We start from the raw sequence: 27269 nt of genomic DNA, 5'->3' as shown, positions 1-27269 counted from the left end.
TCTGTCTTCAATCACTTCAAAAAATAAAAACTTATTTTTTTAAGTATTTCCGTATATGCTTATTGAATCTCTATACACACTTTACGAAATAGTTACATAGACAGACAACAATTTATATAAATTAGCATTATTTATTTCATTACTAAAGTATTGTAAGTATGGAGTTGGCTGTTGAGTTTTCACTGGCTATTACTACTAAATTATAGATCTCTGACAGGTTCTGACATGGCCATCTGACCTAACATAAGTATGTAACAAAACGGGAATATTAACCTCATAAATACTTTTTTGCAATAAATTATGTAACAATAATTTATGTTCTCATTACTATCATCATGCTGGTTTAATTTATTCTATGCAGCCCTCTAGCCAAAGTTTTTGATGGCGTCGTAGAACAGATTAACAAGTGATAGAGCTAAATTAGACTCCATAGCAGCCCTAGATGGTCCAAGAATCTTATGATGAAACTAAAAATGAGATTCGCGCATTAGTTCCTGAAACTACTTTTATTGGAAATCTCATTTTAATATTATCATTACTACGATAAGATAATTTTTTACACAAAGTTATAGTCTCTTCTGCAGATATATTGATGTATAAGGAGTCAACGTAAGAACTGGCGCTGTTAACCTTTTTCTTAAAACTTAAAATTCGTTATTGTTTGTGAAAATTCAAATTGTGTTTTTGGTAAAACTGATTTCGAATTAAAGGCTCTAATAACATAACTAAAAATCCGGCTAGTTCATTATTGTGTGTGTTTGTACTAAACAATATTTCAGGACTTTATACATATCTGCACTGGATTAAATTGGCATTCAATTCGTTTTAGAAGTATCTTTGTAATCTACTCTCTCTGGTTTTAGTGGGATCTTTATTTATCCTCTAAAATATAGTATTATCATTTTAAATTTATTTGATTTTGTTAACATAATCACTTTTATTTAAAATAACTGCACTTTTACTTTTACGTGGTTATTATTACTGCTTAGAATTTATAAAACCAAATATTTCTCCTTATTTACATTCGTAAATTATTCTTCCTGAATTATATTCATTAAATAATTTCACTTATTTAGTTTTTGTTTGTTTGTTTTTAGTTAAGCACAAAGATACACAATGGCTATCTGTGCTGTCCTCACTATAGGTATTAAAACTAATTTTTTAGCGAATTTTTTAACCTGCTCAACCGCGGCTTAAACCTTTGTGACTGAAAAGCCGAAGTCGCCAACAGCTCCGCCGAGGAGCCTCATCCGGGCCATTGCGTGATCATTATATCGGATTATCGAATTAAAAATAATACTTTAATTATTAATCACTTTTTTCACGGATTTACTTAAATGTATGGAGAGGTGTGATTCGGTAACAATGGCGGCCTCCATAAAGCTGACATAGAGAGCGAATAAGGTAGATTAACGGTCGATTTCTATTGTAATATATTTTATGTATTTCCCAAATTAAAGCAAATCCTTTTTAAATATTCCCTTGAAGTTATAGAGCTAGGATTAAATTCGTAAGCCGCGTGTTTACACGTTCTTAAATTAGCGGTAAGCCGCGATAATCCTCGCTCACAAGACTTGCTACAGCGGCTTAAGAGATTCGCGGCTTAATGGCGCTCCACTGTATTTGTTTTTATTTTAATATTCAACACTTTCTTCTTAAATTGTGAATATTTTTGAGCAATAAAATTGTCATGAATCTAATTATAACACATTTTTGTAATATTTTATATTTAATCTCATGAAACAATGTATACAATAAGGAATCTTCAATAATCGTGACTCTTGAAATTCTTTTAGAAAGAACTTAAGTAAATTAATGTTTCATACATTTTTAGCTATATTTTTATGCGCCATTAGTACGAAAAGTAGAGTGCGCGTATACTCGTTAAATTTTAGTATTCATCATGGCCTCTACCCTCCCATCGTCAAATTGAAATTCTTCGAAGCAAGATCAAAGTAAGTTAATCTACAGGGTGGCCCGTATGTCCCTATCCATCCATATGTTATTATAAACAAGGTTGTAATACTAATGATGAGTTGAAGGCAGTCGTTACCGCGGCATTTGGAACAATAACCCCTGCTGTGTTGAGGAAAATGTCTCGCAGAACATGGCGTCGCATAATATTTTGAAGCGAGAATGAGGGACAGCACACAGATACATAAAATATATGGATGGGTAGAGACTTATGGGCCACCCTGTATGAGAAGATGGGCGCGATCAAATACATCAATCGAAATTATTTCACCTATGAGTACAAAACTGTAATTAGGCCTCAAACAGGTAAAGAGATTGCGGATTGTGAGCTAACATTTTATACTTTGAAAAAAAGCTATTCTGTGATCCACTATGTTGCGACTAAACATGTAATACAACATCCAAATTCATCAGTTTTAAAGTATCCATTCCGCAGTTTTTAAGTGAAATATCACTTTTCTGGAAGCGTATCTTTGTGAAAATGTAAGAAGGTATGTCACATTTCAAGAACTATATCTCTATGATGGCAAAAACATAGTACGCCACCTTTAAACAATTGAATATCTATCATAATATATCGTATAGTACATATTATGAACTACAGAGAGGAATAGGTTTGCTGTACTAACTTCACAATGCCTAGTTGGGGGCATTAAGCATTATGGAGAAAATTTCCCGTTTGAATAAAAAACATCCCAGAAAATAATTTTTAGCTGTTGTTCTACACACAAAAAAAGTAGAAATTCAACTTTGAATATTCAATAAGAATTCTTTAAAAACCATCCAAATTTGTTTTCAGTGTACTCGGAACTAAATTATTTTTCATTATATAACAAAATTCGTAATTTTTTACAAGTTAAACAATTTTGAAAGAAATTAGGTCTAATTTGATTTTGTAACTCAACTGTAGGTGACGTTTTACTGAATATTAATCAATATTATATTTCTTGGTGTGATTTAATTGTCTGTATCTTATTCCCAGGATTTAAATATAGATAAAAGTTCTTTTTATTTTGTTTAGAACATGTGAATTTTGAAATTACATATGGTAAGAAATGTTTTACGCAGAACAAGAGATGCTTAATTAGCACTTGACGTTATCAGTTTTTTATTTTTCAATTTATTAACCTGTATTAGGATTTACCGACAAGTGTTTGTTTCTTTGTCAATTTCACGCTCCACTACTGAAGGGCTATCTGCCCTAATTTTGAAGTTATTCAGTACCACTCACATTCAAGTGGTAAGTTATTCTCATCAGAAATGTTACTTGACCATCACTCTTGTAATCCATCCAAAGCAACAAAATGTAGAAAACCATTGTGTGATAAAGGAGCGTAAACCACTGGTAGGGGGAATTGAGCCCCCTCAACCCACCGAATATTGTTACCCACATATATTCATAAAATATGGAAAACACAATCGTCATTGTTGCTTCACAATTAACATCAGAGATATAGATCTGTAGATCTCAACGTCTTCATTAAGACGGATTTGTCATGTGTCCCATAGCAACGTACTGAATGCACTTAAACTCATGCGCTGTATTGCCACTCTGTGTAATGCCATTCTATCTTGAGCTTTGACGAAGATTAGACAACCTTAAAGCGTCTTGTGGAGGGGACAATGTCCACAGAGCCACTGAATCAAAGAACCTGTGCATCCTCCTAGATCAGCAGTTCATCACCAGTCTAGTGGCTACAGAAATACTACGGCTGATGACGAAACAGCTATCAGACCACCTCTAGTTACCTGATCTGCAGCTGGCCTCTGCAGAGGACCTAGTACAGTCTGTCATATCTGGGCTCTCAGAAATGAAAACTGAAGCAGCATGGAAAGACTTGGAAGAGTCTGCTGAGGTTATGTGTAAGAATGTAGAAATACGCACTGAGATGGTGCGTCAAGGTGGACAGCGATCTGCCCCCAAATACCATGACGAACTCATAATCACATCTAGTACTGGCCAAAGAGATGAACCAACACCAGATGCCAGGAGACACACCTTCTATGCCATCATAGACAGGATGCTCAATGAGCTGAAAAGAAGATTCTCCCCTGATACCTGCAGTGTTCTGATGGGTACAACTGCATTGAACCCCAAACACTCCACATTTCTGGACAAGCAAGCACTTAGGAATGGCAGAGAATGACCTCGCAGTGGAGGTCCACCAGTTTAATCAGCTAATTGCCAGGAAGAAAGACAAGGGGTAGGAAGTATCCACACCATTGGAGCTTGCAACCATGATGGAGCCATACAAGGATGCCTTCATGGATCTCCACAAACTTGTATGTACTGCTGTGACATTGCCTGTCACTTTAGATGCCTGTGAGAGAAATTTCTCATGTCTGAAGCTTCTCAAGACAACCTTGCTCTCATATCAGTAAACTCCAGAAGGGCAAAACAACTCGATATTGATACCGTTATAGACACATTTGCTGCCAATCACCAGAACAGGCGCATTGTTTTGAAGTAATATTAACTATAAACACAACATGATGAAAGATAGTTAGACTGATAGTGACCTTACTTTTCCTCAGAGTGTATTAACTTCACATGGAATAATTCGTTTCTGCTATGTTAACTATGTCTTTATGTTATATTTCTTTTGATTTGTAGCTTTACTCTTAATGGTATATTAAATGTTCAATCTAAGCTAATCTCGATTTTCTTTATTATTATGTATTACCTTGAGTGGAATTTAGGTGAACTTCCTCTTTCACATACATGCATATTTTAATAAACAGATTATTTCTAATTTGTAATAATGAATTATTAATCAGAGTATGAATTTCCAGTGAAAACTGCATTGAAAATGCAGTTCAAAATAGCACACCTTTCTGAAATGTACCTTGGTATTTACATTATTATAATTTACCATCTATACTTCATATTGATGGCATTTTGGGAAGCCCCTCCACAGTTTACCTCAGCCCCCTAACAAAAATATCCTGACACCGCCACTGTAAACCACTGAGCTTCAGATCTACTTTTGCAGGATATTTTATTTTTAGAAGCTACAAAAATTATTATAAAATCTCAAACAATTTTGTCCAGTAATTTTTCTTAATGTAACAAAACAAACATTACAGCAGGTACATGAAATCGATGCACCCAGGTATTTTTGACTCAAAACAATTTGGAGCTTTGCTACTTTGTTAAAGTACGTGTTACAACGTTGTAGTGTTTAACGTATAACACTCCTCCCTGGTGGCCTTCGATGATTAATCTAGTGTATGGTTTGTTTTGAAATTCTCGCAAAGCTACTTGAGGGGTATCTGCACTAGCCGTCCCTAATTTAGCCATGTAAGACTAGAGGGAAGGCAACTAGTCATCACCACCAACTGCCAACTCTTGGGCTACTCTTTTACCAATAAATAGTAGCATTAACCGTCACATTATAAGGCCGCTATGCTGAAAGGGTGAGCATATTTGGTGCGACAGGGATTGAAAGCTACGGCCCTCAGATTACGAGTCGAACTCCTTAACCACCTGGCACAGACCAATAGTTATCAGGTGGTAATTTTGACTCGCTGCTTTTCCCCTAATCCCTTACTTCTAAATTAAACAGTCCTTGAGTATCTCTGCATAAAATTCTATAACAAAACAAGCAATTCAATACAATACAATATATAGTTTTCTGATGCTGTTTCTTTATTTGAAGTTAAGCACAAAGCTACGCAATAGGCTATTTGTGCTCTGCCCACCACAGGTATCAAAACCCAAGTTCTCGGTTTCTAGTTCTGCAGACATACCACTGGACCACCTGGGAGCAGGTGCATAGGAGATTCAAGAATTTCAAGGTTTGAAACAAGAAAATGAGTTACCAATGATCCTCCACCCATCTAGCAATCATTATTATTCAACACTATTCATACAAGTTATTATTAACTTGCTGCAATACCTGTCCCCTTGATGGAAATTATGTAAAAAAATGCAAAACTGAAAATTTGTATTTTGCCATGAACCTCCATACAAACTTTGGTGAGATCCACCCACAGGAAGTGAGGTAGTGGTAAAGATGGACAAACCACAAAATGATTGTAAGATACACAAAACTGAACGTTTGTATATACCTCCACTTCAACTTTGATGAAGATCCATCTACATATTCATAGTAGTTACATAAACAATATACAACACTATTATATTTTTATAAATATTTGTATGCAACTCATTTAATGGATTCCCTTCTGAAAATGTAAACTCTCTCTGGAATTTGTCAATTTTTCTAAACATTGTTCCTTAAACTTTTTGTTCACAAACTACATTGGCAAAACAATATTTTTTGCATACCACCATCAACACTTTTTAATAATCTATAGTGTTACATTGAAATGTTTTATAGGGTATTATTATTCATGGTTTAAGTTCTGAAAATTTTCATTAAACATTTGCAGTAAGTGTGAAATGTATTAATCTCATCAGGAAACACATCCACATTCAACATGTGAAAACCTATTTTTTTACACGCTTGGAATTTTCTGCTTTTCCAGATATTCTCAGTATGCCACATATGAACATAAACTTGAAACCTTATAGATGTGAAATTTATTACTTGCAACTAAATTACAGAGTACCCATGTGTTATAAAGTGGAGTGTTTCAAAGTTTTAGTGTACACATCTCAGTGATACATTTCAGTCATGTACTGCAACTTTCTGGGCTGAAAAACTGCATTTCTCTCAAGTATATCTTTTTGAATATTGTGCATAGTTTGCAGAATCCATCAATTTTAAAACAATTATTTTTTTGCATTGACTTTGTGCTAAACTTTATCTACTCGTATATTAAAGTACTCTTTTCTATCAATATAACAACATAAATATCAAAAACATACCACATACTTAAATGTATGATGTAACTCATTTAAGAACATTGATTTTATTCAGCCAATCTGTGCTTAGTCAGTTATGTTTGACACTTTGTAACAAGCACTACTTATAGAACGTATGAAACGATAAATTGAATTCTTTAAATTTTCTATTTAGTCTCTCTTTCTCTCTCTTATTTTTTCAGACTAAAGTTATATTGGGCTATCTTTTCTGTCTGCCATGAAGAATCAAACCCCAGATTTTAGCATTATAAGTTCATAAGCTTACTGCTGTCAAAACAGGGAAACTCAACTCTCACATTACTTACTATATCATTTAGATTTCAATCAGAATTATGCAAATAAAACTTTAATAAAATAATTCTACGACCAACTATCTCAATGTTTTATTTATATTTGTACTCATGGGCAAAAAACTCATACAATGTTTGTTCGACGCAACATGTTCTATAAACGTTATTAGTTTAACAAGAGACTGAAAACACGTTTTTCTGTTTCTTACTTTTGAGAATGTGCAGTTTCAAAAGCACTGTTTAATGAATTGAAAAAACAACACAAAATAAACAACAATTAATAAATCTTGAAAAATAATTAAATTATAAAATTAAATAATGAACACAAATAACTGATAACTGTTAATAAAATAAAAATCAGAATAACCACTAATAACATATTTCCAGGAAAACCAGGTGCTCATTAAGGGTGATATGTTAAACATGTGAACACAAATAACTGATAACTGTTTAATACAATAAAAATCAGAATAACCACTAATGACATATCTCCAGGAAAATCTAGTGTTCATTAAAGGTGATATGTTAAATATGTGAAAATTCAGAACTAAAAAAGGTTTATATTACAATTAAAAGTTCTACACTAGAATTTACTAAGTAATATGTAATGGAATCTCAAAATGTGAAGGTTTTAAAATCGAAAAGTAAAAAAATAAATAATAAATAACAAATACAAATAACTTGGTATAGGCCACTGTCTGGGGAATACTCACGAGATAAACACATTATAAAATTTATTCAATCTTTGTTACACTATTTAAGAGCAGGTGCTTTAAAACTTAATGCAATAAACACATTTATCCTCAGTATATATTCAAACCAATTTCTTTAGTTTTTAGGTATTAATTAATATACTAGATTAATCTGGGAAAACCTCTTACAGCAAATTTGTTTAACATGAGTAAAAACAATATGACATTCACTATGGTAATGTACAATACTTAAATTGATATATACAACTTCAGCTTGAAAACATACATCTCCATGTGAATGAAAATGTTCAATATTGTCAACATCTATAAAAATCTTTAGCATCAGTTTTTACATGCAGGATTTGCTAGCACTACAGTTTTTACATGCATGATTTGCTAGCACCATAGTTTTTACATGCATGATTTGCTAGCACCATAGTTTTTACATGCATGATTTGCTTGCACCATAGTTTTTACATGCATGATTTGCTTGCACCATAGTTTTTACATGCATAATTTGGTCAAGCAAATAAATTTATTTTCATTGCAATACTGTTGTACTTAATTTTTGTATTTAATTGCTATTTTATTATGCATTATTTTCAACATTTTAAACAAGACTCTTTATAATGTACAATACCATGTAAATAATCTGGTAGATATCCTTTTTAGTGATGTTAAATCAACTATACTTAAACATTTAACGTAATCACAAAAATTTCAAGCACATGACCCTAATTAGTTTTTTACTTGCATGTGAACATTTAAGATGAACAGCTTGTATTTACAGACTATCACAGGTAACATTTTTCTTAGAGTCTTGTAGATGGAAGAGAAAGATTTCACAGAATATTTTACAAATAATGTAGAGATGAAGGAAATAAAAATAGTTTTTGGGCAAATGTTTTGCGACTTGACTGAGTAGTTCTGATAGAAGCATTAATTTTTCCCTTCATACAAGTAGATTCTTGCCTCTTTACCAATATCTGCACTGAAGCAAGTTGAGCATAAAATATGGTTTAACACAACAGAGAGAATGATTAAAACTTATGTTATTACCCTTGGCTCTCACATATCTGGATCCATCCATGTGCATTTGTCTGTGTTTCCTTGCTCATATATCAAAAACTAATAAACTGAGGTACACGAAAATTTTATACAGATGGGAAGTCATTATTGGACAGTTCTCCTCAAATATGGTCAGTATTCAGATTTCAATCTGATTGTGGATCACTTTGAAACATTTTGTAATACATGCAGTCTCAAAAGTAAGAGGTTGAGAGTATACAGTTTTTTTTATTGTTCTTATTTTCTTTTACTTTAATTTTGGAGATTATAATGCTTTCATTTTTCAACATGGCTCTTCAAAAATCTTCAGAAATTTATTTATGTATTCAACCTATCATATGTTTTTACTTTGTAATATTATTTTCACATTTTCTTGTATACAATTATAACAAATAAGAGGATGAATGTATCAAATATAGATAGATAATTAATATTCAAATGTGAAACATAATTCATTTGTAATTTTTTATTATTCTAAATCACTGCTTGTATCAAAGAAGGGCCTGAAATTTTCAAAGCTTTTGAAAAGTGAAGTGGAATATTCAGTTTTTGATCTTCAGTACATTTGAAGGCTAGAAAGAAAAATCCAATAACATATTATTTTATGCATTTTACAGTATAAGGAATGTTCTTTTCTAAAACTCCCGTGGCTGTAAGAAGATTACAATTTAACTGTAGTCAAATATTAATTTTCATTATAGTTTTATTATTTAAATGTTCATCATTAAACAAGTTTTAACTCACCTAAATTATGACCAAGTATATAATAATTTACAGTTACCAAATACCATAGGAACAAAGATATTATTTCACAATATAACCATTTTCTATTTCCCTTTTTTAATATAAAAATGTAATTTGTTATACTAATTCTTGATTTTCTATCTGTACTATAAAACATCAATTTAAAAAAAAATCTTTTAGATAATGACCAATTTTAACTCAACCATAATTAAAATTGGTATAAACACTTGTATAAAAGCAGTATTTTAATACATATCAAAATTTTAGTAATTTTAGGTAGGAAGGCATAATCGGAGTATAAATTTAAGCATTTCAGAAGAAACACAGTACAAAAAGCATGTCTTCTGCCCAATTCAAGTAATAAAATTAAAGAGAAAAATGGTGAACCAAGAAAGTTAAAGGGTGCAAAAAGAGGAATAAGCTAAAAAAATGAAAGACAAAACACAAGTCCAATTTAGGACAATGCCAAAAAATCTAAGTTGATGAAGACAAATGATTTGATAAAGAGATCTTTGAACAATGGGGATGGTAGAAATTGATGGTTTTCATGGCAATAAAAGAACTCTGTGATCAGCTATTAATGATGCTGATAAGCCATGATCATGAATCAAATAAACAAAAATGTGTAATATATCAACTTTAAAAAATAATTCAACAAAACAGATAAACAGTAAGAATAGGTTAACAATCACATGACCTATGGAAATAATTCAGTTTCTTGGACAAAGGACCAAACAACACCAGCCATGAAGTCATAGATCTTAAACAGCATGTGAAAAATGCATAATTGTGGTTGTTGCTGATAATGATTCCATGATGGCAATGGGAGTATTTCCCTTTGAGAAAGTCACTTTTAAAGTTAAGATCATGGTTGAACTTGTTAAGAGAGAGAAATGAGTAGAATTTGGCACTTTTAGTGACTGATGATGACAAGTACCTGAGAAAAGTAGAGTATGCATAATGGAAGAGTTTTCCCAAGATTGACTCAAGGTATATGCAATGAGATTTGAAACTGGATATCTAAAGTAGAAGAAGATGGTTGTTTAATGTACAAAAGTTATCAATCATCAAACAACCCAGCTGTCCCTCTTAAGTAACTGAGCAGCAAACCCTTCAGCATGAACTGCAATATCAGGGGATAGAAGGAGAACTAACTATTTGCCCTCAGATCTATCTGCCATCAAGGAAGGAGCAGACTCAAAAATAGCCAGGGAAAGACACAATACATCACACACACTCCATTTACCAACTAGAAAAGAGTTGGAGGAGGCTGATCCCAGTTTGGTGTTCTGAGTAACCTGAGAATAACGGAAGGTGCTGGAAAAAAAAACATATATAAATACTCTCTAGAATATCCAGGATTTCCCACAGATGCAGCCTCAGAAATTCCTTGGACCAAATACACTGCAAAACAAAATTTTTGCTTCTTAAACACTGTTGGGTGTTCCTTATAGATTTTTGGCTGCTTATCACGAAAATCACATCCAAATTTGCTCATCACGTACAATTTCATTAAGATCTTCAGTTTCACCAGGACATTACCACAATGGAAAAACGATATCAGGGCAACTGGAATCCATCAATGCTTGCTGACTACTATTGGACACTCCAACGTGATGCACCAGACATTGAGTATAAACAAAAATCAGGAGCAAAACACTTTTAATTATGTTGAACTCAATAGCGTATTAGAAACATGAACGCAATTAAATACATTACTGCTGGTCAACAGTGCACTGTCTATTTCTCAGAGTTCCTACGTGATGAAGTAAAACCAAAAATACATTTGTGCATACCCACCAGGTACCTGTCACAATCAGCAAAAACTTTTCAAAAAAATTGTTGTGCAGTGATATATATCTCTATCTTACTATAAATAATGTCATACACTGTCTCAACAGTGTAAGTTTAGGCTTACAAAGCTAAAATACATTGGGTTTGATCCTGAGTAGTGGACACAGCAGATAGCTCATAGTGGTTTTGCTTTAAAGACAAAAACCAAATATTCAGTAGCAACTGGCTCACATAACTAATTTTTATACTTGTTTAACCATGGCTCTATATGTCACTGAACCTCTGGAATGTGCACCATATTCAAGTAGTGAGATGATGAAAGCTATTACTGGCTGAGAGTTAATAAAATTTCTCTTGGGATATAGGAAAAGTGATCACTGTAATAAAATATGTATTTCATACCAGAAGGATACATGTCAGAAAACCTATGAGAGGTTGTAACAAAAGTAAAAATTAAAACAGGAGTAGCAATATCAGTTAGTATTCACATAATATTTCATGAAAAAAATTAAAATGTTTTAATACTGGTATCAGGTTAATCGAGTCAAAAAAAGAAAAGAAGGACATTTACATTTTGTTTGGAAGAGATGCTGTTAATACGAGAAAGATTTTTCCATATTCAAATTAGATTATTATAAAGTCATTTTAGTGTGCTTGACTTGTGTAAGCCCACAGAAATTAAGTTAATTTCATGCATTTTATAACATGTATCAAAAACAAAACAAGGCCATATACACAGAAAATTTAAGTTGTCCAAATTCACCTCTTAGACAATCAAAAAAATTATGCTGTTTAGCCTTATATACTGAAAGATTTGTTATTTTCTTTATATTTTAACCTCTCCTCCACTTGTATTTCTTTAGATATTTTTATGTTACAAAGTACTTATTATATGAAGATGTTTTTATGCTAAAAATCAGGACAATTTTCCAGAATTGTGAACTTGGCATTAAAGTACATAATGATGAAATTCCCACATTTTACTTTTTTAATAGTTGACTTCATTTTTACTTCTACAGGAATAATATTGTAAAAAGTCAAAACATTTAAACAGAATTATATGAAATTCTCTTAATATAGTGAAAATGGTCAAACTTATTAAAATCACTTTTTATAATCGTTGAATTTGCTTATGTAAAAAAAATAATTTTATATAAAATACATGTTCTCCATGAAAACAATCTCAGTATTTTTTTTATTTTTGGTGATCCCAACAGTACAAAATTTGTGTTAAAAAATTGCCTTTTTTATATGTATTTCCATGAGATACTACATGAATACTAATTCTGGAACTGCATAATGATTGTTACCAGATCACCTTTTACAAAACGAATTTGTTAGTCACAAACAGCCAAATATTCAGAATGTTTTTGAGAAAATTCACACAGACATGTAGCTTATCAAAATTTAGAAGAAAAATATTTATACTACAAAATTATTTAAATTATCAAACATAAAAAATGGACAGATATGATGAACAATATTGATGTTCACAAATATAAAATAAACTGAAAGCTTTCTAGGTGGAGTACTTATGTTAAAAAGTTTGCTTTCAACAAAATAAAATTAATCCAACCAAAAATATAAATAAGTCTGTAATTACTACCTATGTTAAGGAGATGATACGGATTTTGGTTCCTTATGCCTTCCAGCAGATACATTTATTGAGTCAAAATTAATAAGAATCTGAGAATGTTGAGGAATATGTTGCCTATGAAAAATATTTCATTACAATATATAAATAAGACATTATTCAATATAAAAAAATTCAAAATATCCATTCACAAAGAAACTTTTTATTCAGTTTTTCATCAATGAAAATTTAATATGTTGGTTTAAAATTAAGTCTTACACACATATTGTTTTCTGCAGTAGGTAAAGCTTAATACACTTTTCAGCCAAGTAAATGATACTAGCTACATTAGCCACTACATTATGTTCACACACAATTTTTTTACAATTTCAACAAACCTTTCAACAGTTTGCATTATCAATACTAATTACAGAACCTTTCTGGAGTATCTCTATAAAATTATGAATCAACTGATGCTTCTAGCATCAGTTATAGAGGGTTGTTCACAACATATGACAACAATATCTTACCCAATCACCTTGCTCTGGTCATTCACATGGCCTGTAAATATAAAGGTTAAAAGCTCCAACCCTTACGTTACAATCCAATTGTAGGGTTGAGATTGAAGAGTGTGCAAATGACACTTAAAATTGTTTCTTTCTTATTCAATTACATTACAGAACTTCTACATGTGAAGCTGCCTTTTCACGATTAGAAAAACGTGAAGCACAATGTTTAAGCATTTCAAAGGAAGAACACAAGAAGAGGTTAGAGACTCATATTACCATAGACTATGAGATTAAAGAAAAATATGTATATAAAAACTTCTTAAAACACTACACATTACAATAATGTTATATATAAATGTATATCAGTTATGTGATACTTTAATAAAAATTAAACCAAACATAATTCTTTGTGAAGTTCTCAGAATGTTCTAGTTTGTTTGTACAGTTAAAAAGTTACACAACAGGCTTTCTGCTCTCTATATACCACAAGAAATCAAACACAGGATTTTAAGTCTAAAAAATTATTGCTGACTAGCTGAGGAACAACCGTGCTGGAGATACAGAATATATTTTGTCAAATTACATAACTACACTTTATGTTTATTTCTTTCCATTTACTGTAAAAGTATCTTTAAAAAACCTTTATACATATTTATGTGTAAGAGCAAAGAAAGTGTACATAAACAGATTTAGAGACACAAATTTTATAATTTAGACACATGAAACTTAAGTGACTAATAATGTGATTATCATGATAAATGAGTAGCAAATATTTCCAAAGAGAGCATTTATATGTAAACCCTCTATGATGTATGGATGAGAGAAAATTTTTCTATACTGAGTGTATTTCCAATAGGTGCTTTCCTCCACACACAAGATTAGCTATTCTTATCCAGTTGTTTGATGTTTATTGGTGCAAAGAAACTAGACTATCTGCACCAAACAAATGGTTAAAAACTAAAAATAAAATTATTAAAACATGTAAACATAAACCAATTTAAAATAAAACAATGCATACAATTTGTATAAAAATCTTAAATAGAATTAAAAAGATCAATGGCTCTGAAATTTAAAAACACAAGTAAGATGGTCAGTGTCACCATCACCAATGATACTGTCCAGCATCAGGGGTAAATCCGTGGAAAAAATATGTAAAATTGTACCGTCGTTCAGAATCATAATGATGGCACTACAGTAAAACATGGGATATTGTAACTTCAGTGTCACAAAGGCCACACATTGGTGCATCAGGCCTAGATAAAAGAAAATAGTGATTTAAAAAACTGTGGCCAGGACAACTTCTGAATCCTCTGCAAACAAGAAGGCCAAAGAGCAACAGAAAGTTCGATCTGGAAAAGCTTGTTATCATGTTCTTCACTCCAATTCAACAACCAAATGGCATGGAGCCGAGCCTTGAATACAGGACAGTAGTTAACATATGGGACAGGCACAGCAATGATAGCATCAGAGCAAATGGACTTAGCAGTGATGTCAACAAGATTGTTCCCGCAAATGCTAATATGGCCTGATATCCAGAAAAACTAGATAGAAATGGAAGAAAAAGCAAAATGGGTCAGTCAGTTTTGAATATTAACAAGAACAGAGTGAGAACTAACATGAAGTAATTCCAGGGCCAGTAGAGACCTAAGTGAGTCAATATAAATAGTACAACTGGAATACTGCATAGCTTCTATGTGATCTAGGGCAAGCAATTCAATAGCAAACACACTAACTACAAACAAGCGTGGGAGAGCCCACAGAATCATCTGATTTTAAACCAACTGTATAAACAGGAATGGAAAGATGGTACAAAAGATATTCAGCAAATACAAAATGGGAATATCTGCCTGCCTTAGATAACTCAAAGAAAGGTTACAGGTGGAGATGGGCTAACCAGTGGAGACAATAATGTCATCTAAGGACAGACCCAATTCAGCCTACTATGCCTGGACATGAAGGTCAAATGGAAGAACGGTATACTGTCTATTCTAAAAGAGCATAGTCCAGTGAGGAAGGAAAACACAACCACAAGTGGGATGCTGTGGTAAGGATTGAATTTTTGAAGCATATAGTAAAGACATTTACAAATGGCAAAGGTGAAGAAGAGGTCCATGAGATTCTGTGTATGGCCTCTGAACTGGAGAAGGATGAAAAACTGAGTGCAGAGCAAAAGTCACGGATAGTGAACTGGTTCCAACATCTTCAAGGCCAAGGTCCTGGCACAACCATAGACAAGAGACCCATAATCCAGTTTGGATCAAACGAGGGCACAATATATCTTTAGCATAAAACATCAATCTGTACCCCAAAAGGTGGAAACAAGGGTAGAGAGGATGTTCAGTGCTCTTGTATACTTGACATGTGGAAAAAAGGTCAGCTTCTGCTCAAAGATAAACCCCAAAGAACTTTGCTTCAGAGATCACGGGAAGAATAACATCACCAATATGGACCCTGGGATCAGGGTGAGAACCCCGTTGGCAGCAAAATTGCATGCAAACTGTTTTAGCAAAAGAAAAGGTAAAAACATTTGCTGTCTGAAGCTGCCACTCAATAATCCTCATGCTCAATGACTGACGAGATGTGGAAGTCATCAACACAGAATCTATTTGCAAATGTAGGAAGAAATTGTGCAGTGACGCCATTAGCTTTCACATTGAAAAGTGTAACGCTCAAGACACAGTCCTCAAGCAATCCAAGTTTCTGTGGAACAGAGGAGGAAAATGTTGAGCTCACACAGACTTAGAACCACTGGTGCATTAAACATTTTATGATAACACTGGGTGAATGATCATGCAACCCATATGAGCAGAAATCTTACAAAATGCCATATCTCCACATAGTATCATAAGTCTTCTGTAGGTAAAAAATACAGAAACAAGATGTTGTTGCTTAAAAAATGCTTCTCTAATTGACATTTCAAGTCGAATCAGGTGGTTCATGGTGGAGCAGTGGCATCAGAACTCACACTGAGTGGGTGATAGGAGGTTGTTTGATTCAAGGAACCAAACAAGACAAGCATTGACTATCCTCTCTAAGACCTTACAGAAACAGCTCATAAATCAGTCAGACAATAGTTTTGTTGTTTGTTTATGAATTTCATGCAAAACTACATGAAGGCTACCCATGCAAGTTGTCCCTAATTTAGCAATTTAAGACTAGAAGGAAGGCAACTAGTCATCACCACCCACTGCCAACTCTTGGGCTATTTTTTTACCAACAAATAGTGCTCCTGACTGTCACATTATAATGCCCCCATGGCTGAAAGGGCAAGCATGTTTGATTTGATGGAGATTCAAACCCACAACTATCAGATTATGAGTTGAGTACCCTAACCACCTAGCCATGTCGGCCACTGGACAATAGTTACAAGGAATCTTGGGATCCTTCCCAGGCTTAGATAAAGGGAAGACAATAATATGGTGCTAAGCATCAGGAAAGCATCTGGTTAAAACGAACCAGAGTAATAGCAAAAACGAGATGACACAGCATCCTGCAATGATATACTGCCAGACCAATGAAGAGCAAGCTTGAGTTCTACCAGGATAAAGGGATGATTATACTCACAGAGACGATCAACCCCCAAAGGGCAAAATGTTTCTTTATGCCAAAGGCTTCAGCCCCCACCCCCATTAGAAGATAATGATTCCAACATGTCTCTCATGTAAATCATCATGCATCACTTCTTCACCAATAGAAGCATGACACATGTGACTCACTATATGCATCTCCATCAAACTATAACTTTGAGGTTTGGCAGAAAGTGTAAGCACTGGAGGGAGGAAGGAAAATATGAGGGGAGGGAAGTACCTATGGGTAATACATTTTCAGTGTAAGAAAATTATAACTTCAACACAGTTGTTATATCCTCTCACAAGATCAGCTAAAATTCCACATGGATTAGGTGGTGGGTCTGGTGCGAGGGAATGTCAGAAGTACCCCCGGAAAGCAACTGTAAAATACTCCTGGAAATAAGAGAGCCAGATCCAATGGTCTGATGAGGGAAATTGCACCACTTCTGAAACAGGTATATTTTTTGTCTATCTGGGAAATATGCAGTAGATAAAAGAGGAAAAGTAAGGAGCACATCTAAGTGGTAGAGATAGTGATCTTAACCATATAAAAATGTATATGCAACTTAATCCTACAAAGTATAAAAGTGGATAAAACATTGGATGTGCTCCTTGGTAGAGAGTGGCTAGGGCATGACAAACTGTACTCAGTAGGTCAACTACATCGAAAACCACTGCTGCTTGAAATCAACATACATGTAAGGTTAGGATGAGGATTATATTGTCTTCACCTCAAGTTAAAGAGACCAGGGTGAATCTACAACACTTCAATTCGTAAACATGATACATGTTAGCTTTCTTAATGACGAGAAACCCACTTGAAATAAAAATGTATCACAGAATGGATGGTATGGGTATTAACACTTTTATTGATAAGGAGAGAACAATGTTTTGACCTTCCTAGGTCATCTTCAGTTTAACCTTAATCTTTTTAACCTGAAGATGACCTAGGAAGGTCAAAACATTGTTCTCTCCTTATCAATAAAATTGTTAATACCCATACCAACCGTTCTGATATACGTGTTAGGTTTGGTCTACTGATCTGGGAATCTGACATCCAGTATTGAAATGATGTCAATATAATATAAATCACATCCCCCAATAGTCAAACTGACTGGAACCATCCAAAAGCATTAAGATATAACAATAGATAACAAAAAGAAGAGAACTAGAACAATTCCCCTTACCTACACTGTGACCAACAACATACACAAAGAGTATGACCAAGGGAGGAATATACACAACCATAAACATGTGGTGACTCATGTTGTGTGATTCTAGCCTAAATCAAAAATCCAGCTCCAGGGTATTGACACCCATAAAAGGGTAAGATGAAGACTCCCAAAAAAGAGAGGTGAAAACTGAATTTTGACATCCCACTTCTTTTGTGAGTGTATTCTGCATATTGGAGGATAGCTTGTCATCTACAACCACAGAAAACCATCACCCTACTATGCACTGAATGGTTATAGGTATTGTGTGGAACATATTCAGGAGAGTGCCTCCATGTCAACTTCCCCAAGCAGCTTGGAACTGGAAAGTGGTAAGGACCCCCACTTCACCATAAGCTTGTGTTTTTCTTGTAGCAAACCCATATTGGGTTATGACATTATCACCTGAGATTGCACAATGGGTAACCACAAAACCTATTTTAAAAAGCAGGCCACCCCAATTTAATACAAGGCATGGCAGGGATGAGCAGCTATTCCTTTTTGCTTTACACATGCAATCCATGGGTGGTTAGTCCAAAATAAGCAAGTTGATCAAGCATTTACATTGTGAGGTTATTCACCTACAAGCAAACTTGTGGAACATCCCATCTCAAAGAGCCTTAGAAGTTTACTTGGCTCAAAATGAGGGTAAAAAAAAAAAGAAATAGACAAAAGGTCTTTGGAGGAAGAAATGATTCTAATAAAGGAAAAATAGGTATGGTGGTAAAACATATGTGAAACACAAATGTCAATGGCAAACAAATAAGACATTTGATGTCCACAGGCTAAGAGGAGAAGAACATATGTTTCCATGAAAAGGCAAAACACGGAGCATGAGGAAAGTAATTCAAATGAAGTTGAAGTGAGGGAAAGAAAGATGACATTAACATCCCAGTCCAAATGGGTAGGTTGTCTGGGAGAAGTGACAAATCTAGAAGGAATGAATTAGCATGGTAAGGGAAAGAGAAAAACTCCACAGCAACAAGAGAAATAAAAGTTAAAGAATATGACACCCCAATAACACAACAGTAAAGAGAAAGATGACATCTGACTGAAAATTTATGTGAAAAACTTTGCCATCTGAACCACAATAGGTCAATCAGTGGGGAATCCCCAAGTTGCAGACTGTGAAACACTTTTGAGTTGATACACTTTCATGAGCTAAAAGGAAAGCCACTTGACATCCTTGCCAAGGACCAGATAAAAGGTGGGTGAGAAGACAAAGGACATAAATGGCTGGATGTAAAACCAGTGACCAAGGTTGACAAAGATGGGAGGAAGATATAGGAAGTGGTACTATAAGATTGGAAGAACTTCTCTAATTTGATTAATCAGCCCAACCTAGCAGCTACTAGAAAGAACTAATGTGTATGGCTGATCAACTCTAGTATGAAATGAGCTAGTCATTCATATAATGGTGGAATTGCAATCCCAGAGCATGAACATGGCAAGCAAAAGCTCTGACAACCAAACAAAAATATAAGGGGTGGAAGTAAGCCAGAAGCGTAGGGCACAAAAATGATAACCCATTCATGTGATAGATAAATAAAACTGGTAGTACAGGGATGAGGAGTTAAGCATTGGCAACATCTACCTTGGTCATCCATAAACCCATGGTAAAAGGGAGTAACTGAATGAACAACAAAGGCTCTTTAGTGTGTAAAAAAAGGTGAGGGAAGACATAAGTACACGTTTTATGACCTGCTCAGATAGCAATTCCTCTGAGAGATGCTGGCTGGTCATGGAATCCTGAGTTAGAGGGAAGGAAACAGATATAGAATACACGTGAGACAGGGATCATGAATCTTTCTGGTAAAACTCAAATAAGCAAATTATTCTTGATGAAAGTAATGAAGAAACTTTGAAAGCTGAGCTCCCACTGGACCAGATGCCAGTGGGTAGTCACTGATAATGACGGTTACATAATGAGTGTTGTCAAAAAAAAGGAAGAAGAAGAAGAATAGACAAAGCATCCCAATAAGAAAGGGCAGGTAGGTGTTAGGAAGAGGAGAAATGGGAAATGGTAACAGGTGCAATATTTAGCTTTAACTGAGATAAACAAGCAACAACATTGGAAAGGGTAGACTTCTTGTTGTACTGATGCAACTGATAATTGTAAAGGCTCAAGGATAATTCCAAATACGTATCTATGCATAATTGGGACTCATACATAAATTCTGAAGATAAGAGTAAATGGATGCGAGTTAAAGTCACATTATGATCTCGAAGGTCCTGACAACACAAAAACCACAAATGTAAGGCTAGAAATTGAGACAACAAATGAGCCAACGTACAGGAAAAAGGAAAAGGATGTCCCCAGAAAATACTTCAGGATTTTGGTGGAGAGCTTCAGAGAGGAGATGGATGGTAGAAAGATACTGTAAAAGAGGTTTGAGGGAAAACTGGGTATGGGTCAGACTTACAGAAGATTCAGGGGCCACAACCCAAATAGGCTGAAGAGAACCTAATAAATGGACAGTCTGTTTATGAATATTGATATGCAAGAGCAAACTGGTCTAAAGCTCATGGGGGGCAAGGCATACTTAACTTGTCACTTAATTGTGAGGCAAATTACCCATGTACCCAAATATCTGAAGAGAAAATCAAATAAAAATGGAAAGATTCGTAATGTAGTAAGAAAGAATGTGATTCATAGGAAATAGAGAAAGGGATGAAGAATCACATACCTGAGTATGAAATCCAAAAACACTATATGAGGCATAACTGACTCCTCAGGTGGGAATAGGAAAGTGTGGCAAAATTGAGATGTAAACATGCAATTCAGGTTGGCCTGGACAGTTTCAGCTTGTTTGGAAGGAAGTGTGGTAAGGTATGGACACAGAGGTTGACCCACATGACATTCAGTCTCTTGATGGATCAACATGGATAAATCCTGTGCTGGGCTGCCTGCACCTGAGGCCAGAGACGAAGCACATGGCACTAGTCACAGGTGTGACTCCCAAAGTGATAGCATGAACTTTAGAATTCATAATGAGGAAGAGTCAATCAATAACTGAAAGTATAAATAACAATGAGACTGTGATAAACTCTGAAGTTAAGATACAATCTTAAAAGAAACTGGAAGTGAAATAAATGAAGACCAGTTCATGAGTATACCAAAGAAACTTTAAACAAACAAACAGGAATATGTCTAAGCACAAGCACCAGAAAACAAGTGTTTGATAGAGGCATATAGAGGGAGTCACGTGCATCATGTATATCAGGCTCCTATTGGCAGTAAAGTGACATATGATGGTTTACATGAGAGATATGCTGTAATCATTCATTTTCAATAATGGAGAGCAGAAGTCTTGTAGCATGCATAAAAAAACAAGTGTAAAGAAATACCATATCAGAAACTATTTCTAAAGATGTTAATTACATTGTGGCTCAGAGATGTGTAAAAATTGCATTTCACATCTATCTTTGTTCCACAAATCACTGCCCAATAAGTTTTTGTTTAATACCAGATCTCATCAGTTAGGTTGAATGATTAAACATGACTGATTCTGTGAAGTTTAATTTGTGTATGCAGAATAACACTATAATTGGTAACTAAAGGCCCAACAATTCTTATAAAAATCAAGTTAACTGCAGATGCTTTTTTCCACATTCCTCTTAATTTGTCCACATATTTGTCAGAATCAACAATAATAGTAAAAAATTGCATTACCATATATATTTGAAACCATATTTCTTACCAGTATTTAACTCCAGCCATATCTAAAAGTTGCCTAGATGCCACCATCTTAAAGTCGCTATGGTACTTGTCAGAAAGATACACTATTTCTTTTATACCAGACTGAATTATTAACTTTGCACATTCATTGCAGGGGAAGAGTGCAACATATATTGTGCAATCCTTCAAATCTGCAGAATTCTTGTTTAATATTGCATTCATTTCTGCATGACAAACTGGAAAATAAAAACTTCTGATGATTAGCTTTTATAAATTTGTTAAACTAAAATGACACTATTATGTCTTCACTTTATGCAAATAACAAACAAGAAATCAATCGACTTTTTAAATAGTTTCATTACTTAAAAATTATGTTTTTCAATAATGCAGTTATAAATTATTTAGTTGGATTGGGCTATTAATTATCATGAAAACTTTGTCTGATGTTTTCTAAAATCAACACAGCAACCTCAAGGAATCCAGTTTAGGCATCAGCCAATAAATAATTATTTATTAGTTTACTCATAATAATCAAATGCCACAAGGTATATAAGGTATGCCTTTCACATTTGTCTTGAAGTTCATACAAAAATACATAAGGGCTGTCTGCATTAGGTCTCTCTAATTTAGTAATAAAGTACTAGAAGAAAGACAACTAGCCATCACCATCAACATAGTAGGACTGATTATCACATTATAATGCCCATGGCTGAAAGGGCAAGCATGTTTGGTAGGACAAAGATTAAAACCCATATGCTTTTTAAAAAACAATTATATAATATAACAAAAATATAAGATATTTTATTACATCTTGACCACAAGTTTTTGGGACACCATCAGGCACTATAAAAATTACACCTACATATATACCTGAAGGGAAAAAAAGTTTCTATTTTCATTTCTGCACAGCTACAATTAGTTTTTCCTATAAATAATCTACTTCTCAATTTTGTTGTACAATTATTATGTCTATCCCAAAATTAATTTTATTCCAGCTAAAAATCTATTATCTATTGAAAACATATTATCCAATTATTGATTTTCAAGTATGTTCCTTACTGTATTACTGCTAATATTATCTTGTTCTAGTTATTTCACCTGTACAGGCTTCTGTTGAAACCTTTTTATGGTGCCACATCACATAATTTAATCATTTACTAATGAAACACAACTTTGAAAACAGCTATAAAGAAACTTTAAATATGATTGGATAAAGCAAGAATTTGACTATTAATAAGCACGAAATAAACTGGTTTAAAATTTCTATATAATTTCTGTGAATATTCCTTTCAACCTTGAATTGTGAAAGTAGTTGTGTATTAAATTGTGTGTGTTTGAAAGCTGTAGAAGATTCTTTTCTTTCTTTATTGGAGATTGCTTAATACTTACTAATAAAGGTATCTTGTTAATGTTTGGTTCTTTGTGTAAAATTACAGTGCTTTACTTTTAAGTAGTATGTGTGTGTGTTTTCTTATAGCAAAGCAACATAGGGAATTGAAGCCCTGATTTTAGTGTTATAAATCTGTAGACTTACTGCTGTACTAGTGGGAAACTTTTTAAATAGATATATTAATATTTTACCAAGTTGAAATGTTTCTAAACACATTCTTTTCAATTAAACTCATAAAATAACTGTATCAGATAAGTGTAGTTAAGTTTATTGTTTACTGAGTATGGTAGTCAACTGCAATATTCTGATAAGTCAAATCTTTATTGAATATTACTTTTAAGTTTATTCTATTCATAAATAAATTGGCTAATTGGTTACTTAACTATTCGTAACTGCAACTGTGATATGTGGACATATCATGGGCTCTACCTTCTACAGTAACATGAAACTTCTCATAAATTGATTATTTTGATTACTCGCTTTATTGGCAGGAATATGAGGTTTAGTACTGCTAATATTATCTTGTTCTAGTTATTTCACCTGTTTGTTCTTTTGGTAGGTGATGTCTCTGGCCACAAGAATGTTTCATTACTGCTTCTTGATTCAGAAATACACAGAATGAAACTGAGCAATTCCTTTGTGGGCTGAATATTACATCAATCAAAACTGATAGCTAATCAATACTGACAAGGAATAAAAGCCACAAGATGACAGTGTCCACTGGACAAAAAAAGCAGGTTAACATTCTAAAACTAGCACACTTCTTTTATCCAGTTTTCTACTATCCTAACTACATAGGAGATTTATTCTTACAGAAAAAAATTGTATGTTTAGTATTGTGGTTTTCTATCTTTATAAGGCTAACTACTTGTTAAAGAACAATGACCTCAGCTGGTGTAGGTATTAACACTTTTATTCATAACTAGTGAACAATGTTTCGATCTTCCTAGGTCATCTTCAGGTTAAAAAAGAAAGAGTTTGCAACTGACCATTGTCAGGCACAACTGTATGACAGTCAGTTGCAAACTCTTTGTTAACCTAGGAAGGTCAAAACATTGTTCTCTGCTTATCAATAAAAGTGTTAATACCCATAACAGCTGTTCTGAGATACATTTGTATTTCAAGTGGGTTTTTTGTCATCAAGAACTGTCACCTCATTACTTCTGAGTACATGCATCATATCTTTTAAATAAAGATTTTGGTGCATTCTTTCTACAATTTCCAGACTTACTATTTTTTCACTCAAAACAGAAAAACTCGGTTAAAATATCTTGAATCACAAATATCTTCATAGGTTTCCTGGGTGAACTCTTAAAATTATTATGGAATAACCTATCTCAAAAAATTTTGGAAAATCAGTTTCAACTGAAAATAGCATTATCTATTCAGTGATAGTAAAACATTTAATTACCAAGTTATATGATTTACAAAAATCACTAATAAATAATACAGTCTGAGACAGTTTTCTTTGTACTTAAGTAGCCATTTTTGATAAGCCTCAAATATTGAGTTCCTGGAAAAAAATTAATTAGCTTTCAAATTTGAATATTAGAACATAATTTACTAGAAGAGAACATTTCAAAATTATCATAGCTTGTCTTGCTTTCAAAGAAGCTATAAACAGGTTTAAAAAATTCTGTAGGTTGCTCATAGCTGAATCTAAGACCAACTTGTTCACATATGCTTAACAAAAGGAAACAAATGTCATAGGCTTTATGTAGGGGAAAATCTACATTTATTTTATTGGTCAAAAACAGGCCCATCAGCAATGTAGAGGTTATTTATATAATTGTATTGAAAAATAGGAAGATGGGAGAGGTTTCTTTGGTGGGTTTGACAAACACATTGATGCCTCAACAAACTGAGCAGTTACAAGGATTAAATTTACATTCTAGCTTGTAATTATGTATATTTTGTATTTTTAATTTGTTGGACACAATGAAAACCATATTAATAATAAGATAAAATCTACTGTTGAGAATTCAGAGTAGTGACGTGTCATATGGCACAAAGAAGTAAAAATATAGAATATTAAAAATATTTCCTACTGAAATTAAAAGTTTAAAGAATAAAATTTTGAATTATAAATTACATTTTGATGCCAAGTTTAAAGAGATATACTGAGGATAAAGTTAAGTAAATTTTAAATTCAACTCTGTACCAGGTTGTGACTAACCCATCCATATGCATAGGGCTAATCTTAACAGTCTTCAAATAATTAGAGATGATCATAAAAAACTATGTCATCAATATTTCGAATATTTAGATAATTAGCAAATTTTTAATTAATTAATTTATTTACATGACACTAATTACATTAATCTCTAATAGCAAAAGGTTTGACTTCTTGATTATTCTGAATAAAAGGTGTAATAAAACCATGTGTTAAATAATATCCTAAATGTTCCTTTTCCGAACTAGTTATTTAGCTTCACAATAAATGGTGCTTTTTGTTGTTGTTGTTTTTTAATATGAAATACCTAATACTAACTGATCAATTTATAGTATACAACTTAAATAATAATTTTGATCAAATTCAATTTTTGGTCTTAAAGATGCAGCTTTATGAATCTATGTCAAAAGACAGATCAATATATTGTCAACGTTTTTCCACACACAAAAATATTACAGTGGAAAAAGTCATCTCTCCTTATCTTCGGTTTAAAATTTATGATGAATATTGGTAAACAGAATGAAAATGAGACAAGTTTCAACACACAAGATTCTGATAGTTAAGAAACGTACATAAATTAACTTACATAGAAAAAACTGTTTGTATCAATGATTTTTAAAACTGTACAGGTATGTAAATACCTCAACAAATGAGAATGCTTTGATGTCAATTACTATTAGATGCCACTCACATCACAAGAATGGCAGCAGAAAGAAGTTGAATTAACTGAAAACAAACCTGGGAATTTTCAAAAACATGCATACAAATTTAATCTGATACTTAAGAACCATGACAAATAAAATTATACAAATCTGTTCAATTCATTCATTTGATAGTTCTGTATCCAATTACTGACTCTGTTAAGGTACTTTTAAGAAATTTTCACTTTACTGTAATTGTAGATCACATCATTCAGACTTTACCTAACTAATGTTTAAATATTAAAAGAAACCATTACACCTAAAGACAAAGACTCAAGCAAATGAATAACTCCTCCTCCTATAGCAAAAGCAATTTATTTTTTTACCTTACTCATTTGTAGTAAAGAAGAAAACATGAATGCCATCATTGTTGTAATTCATAATAAAAGTATCTGATCCATAACTTTTTACAGGACCACAAGTATAATACACTCATTTATTAAAATCAATACAACAACCTTACCATATGGATACTTTGTATCTAAAATGTTGTCAGCCTCACGATTCCATGGTAATTCATCATCACTGCAACCATTAGGCATACCATTATATCCAATACCAACAATCTTTTTTTCTTTGTTCACCACACATGCTCCAACCTACAGAACAAATAAAGAAAATGAAAATAAGAATATCCAGTAATTTTTAATCAAAGATCTGTTGGTTTTCGATATGTTTGCTGTCACCAGCAGTATTAATATTTCCTACTCTAGTGTAAACTACACTTTTTCTTTTCATTTAATCGAGGTGTCTAATATTTATATTAGTAACTGTACTATGTTTAATTAGCTCATTAATGCTACTTGTAATATATGTACACCACATGACCTACTAATGGGCACACCCAAATAATTCATCATTGTCCTTTTGAATTCACCTTACGACCAGATATTGTTTCTCTGCAGATTTTACTTTGATATAATTATGTGAAACATACTGCAAAGAAAAATGTCCAAAAGAAAATTGAGTATACCATAAGTACAATTTGAAACATAATTGTCTAACTGTGACCCCAGAAGGGGCATAATGCTTTTTATTACTTCAAACCAGCAACTCATCTTCCTAAACCCT

At 33.1% G+C, this 27269-nt stretch overlaps 1 protein-coding gene and 1 long non-coding RNA gene across 7 annotated transcripts in view; one reads left to right on the top strand and one right to left on the bottom strand.

Moving 5' to 3' along the window:
• Window positions 1–1170: 1170 nt before the first annotated feature.
• Window positions 1171–24535, top strand: LOC143244329 (uncharacterized). Its single transcript, XR_013025029.1, has 2 exons — window positions 1171–1955; window positions 23884–24535. It is a non-coding gene; the product is annotated as an uncharacterized LOC143244329 (long non-coding RNA).
• LOC143244327 (deoxycytidylate deaminase) overlaps window positions 7168–27269 on the bottom strand; it is a 35994-nt gene continuing 15892 nt past the window's right edge. For 2 of the 6 annotated variants that reach the window (XM_076488792.1, XM_076488789.1), the window contains 4 exons: window positions 26662–26797; window positions 21957–22170; window positions 13000–13104; window positions 7168–9427 (listed from right to left, as the gene is read on the bottom strand). In XM_076488792.1, coding sequence (XP_076344907.1) covers window positions 13005–13104; window positions 21957–22170; window positions 26662–26797 — 450 coding nt within the window. In that variant the 3' untranslated portion in view covers window positions 7168–9427; window positions 13000–13004. The other 4 variants (XM_076488787.1, XM_076488791.1, XM_076488793.1 and 1 more) reach the window with 3 other exon arrangements.

Source organism: Tachypleus tridentatus, chromosome 2 (assembly GCF_004210375.1).
Source record: "Tachypleus tridentatus isolate NWPU-2018 chromosome 2, ASM421037v1, whole genome shotgun sequence".
NCBI classification, from domain to species: Eukaryota; Metazoa; Arthropoda; class Merostomata; order Xiphosura; family Limulidae; genus Tachypleus; species Tachypleus tridentatus.
Note: the sequence above shows the minus strand (reverse complement) of the source record. Positions and strands in the feature narration are given on the sequence as shown.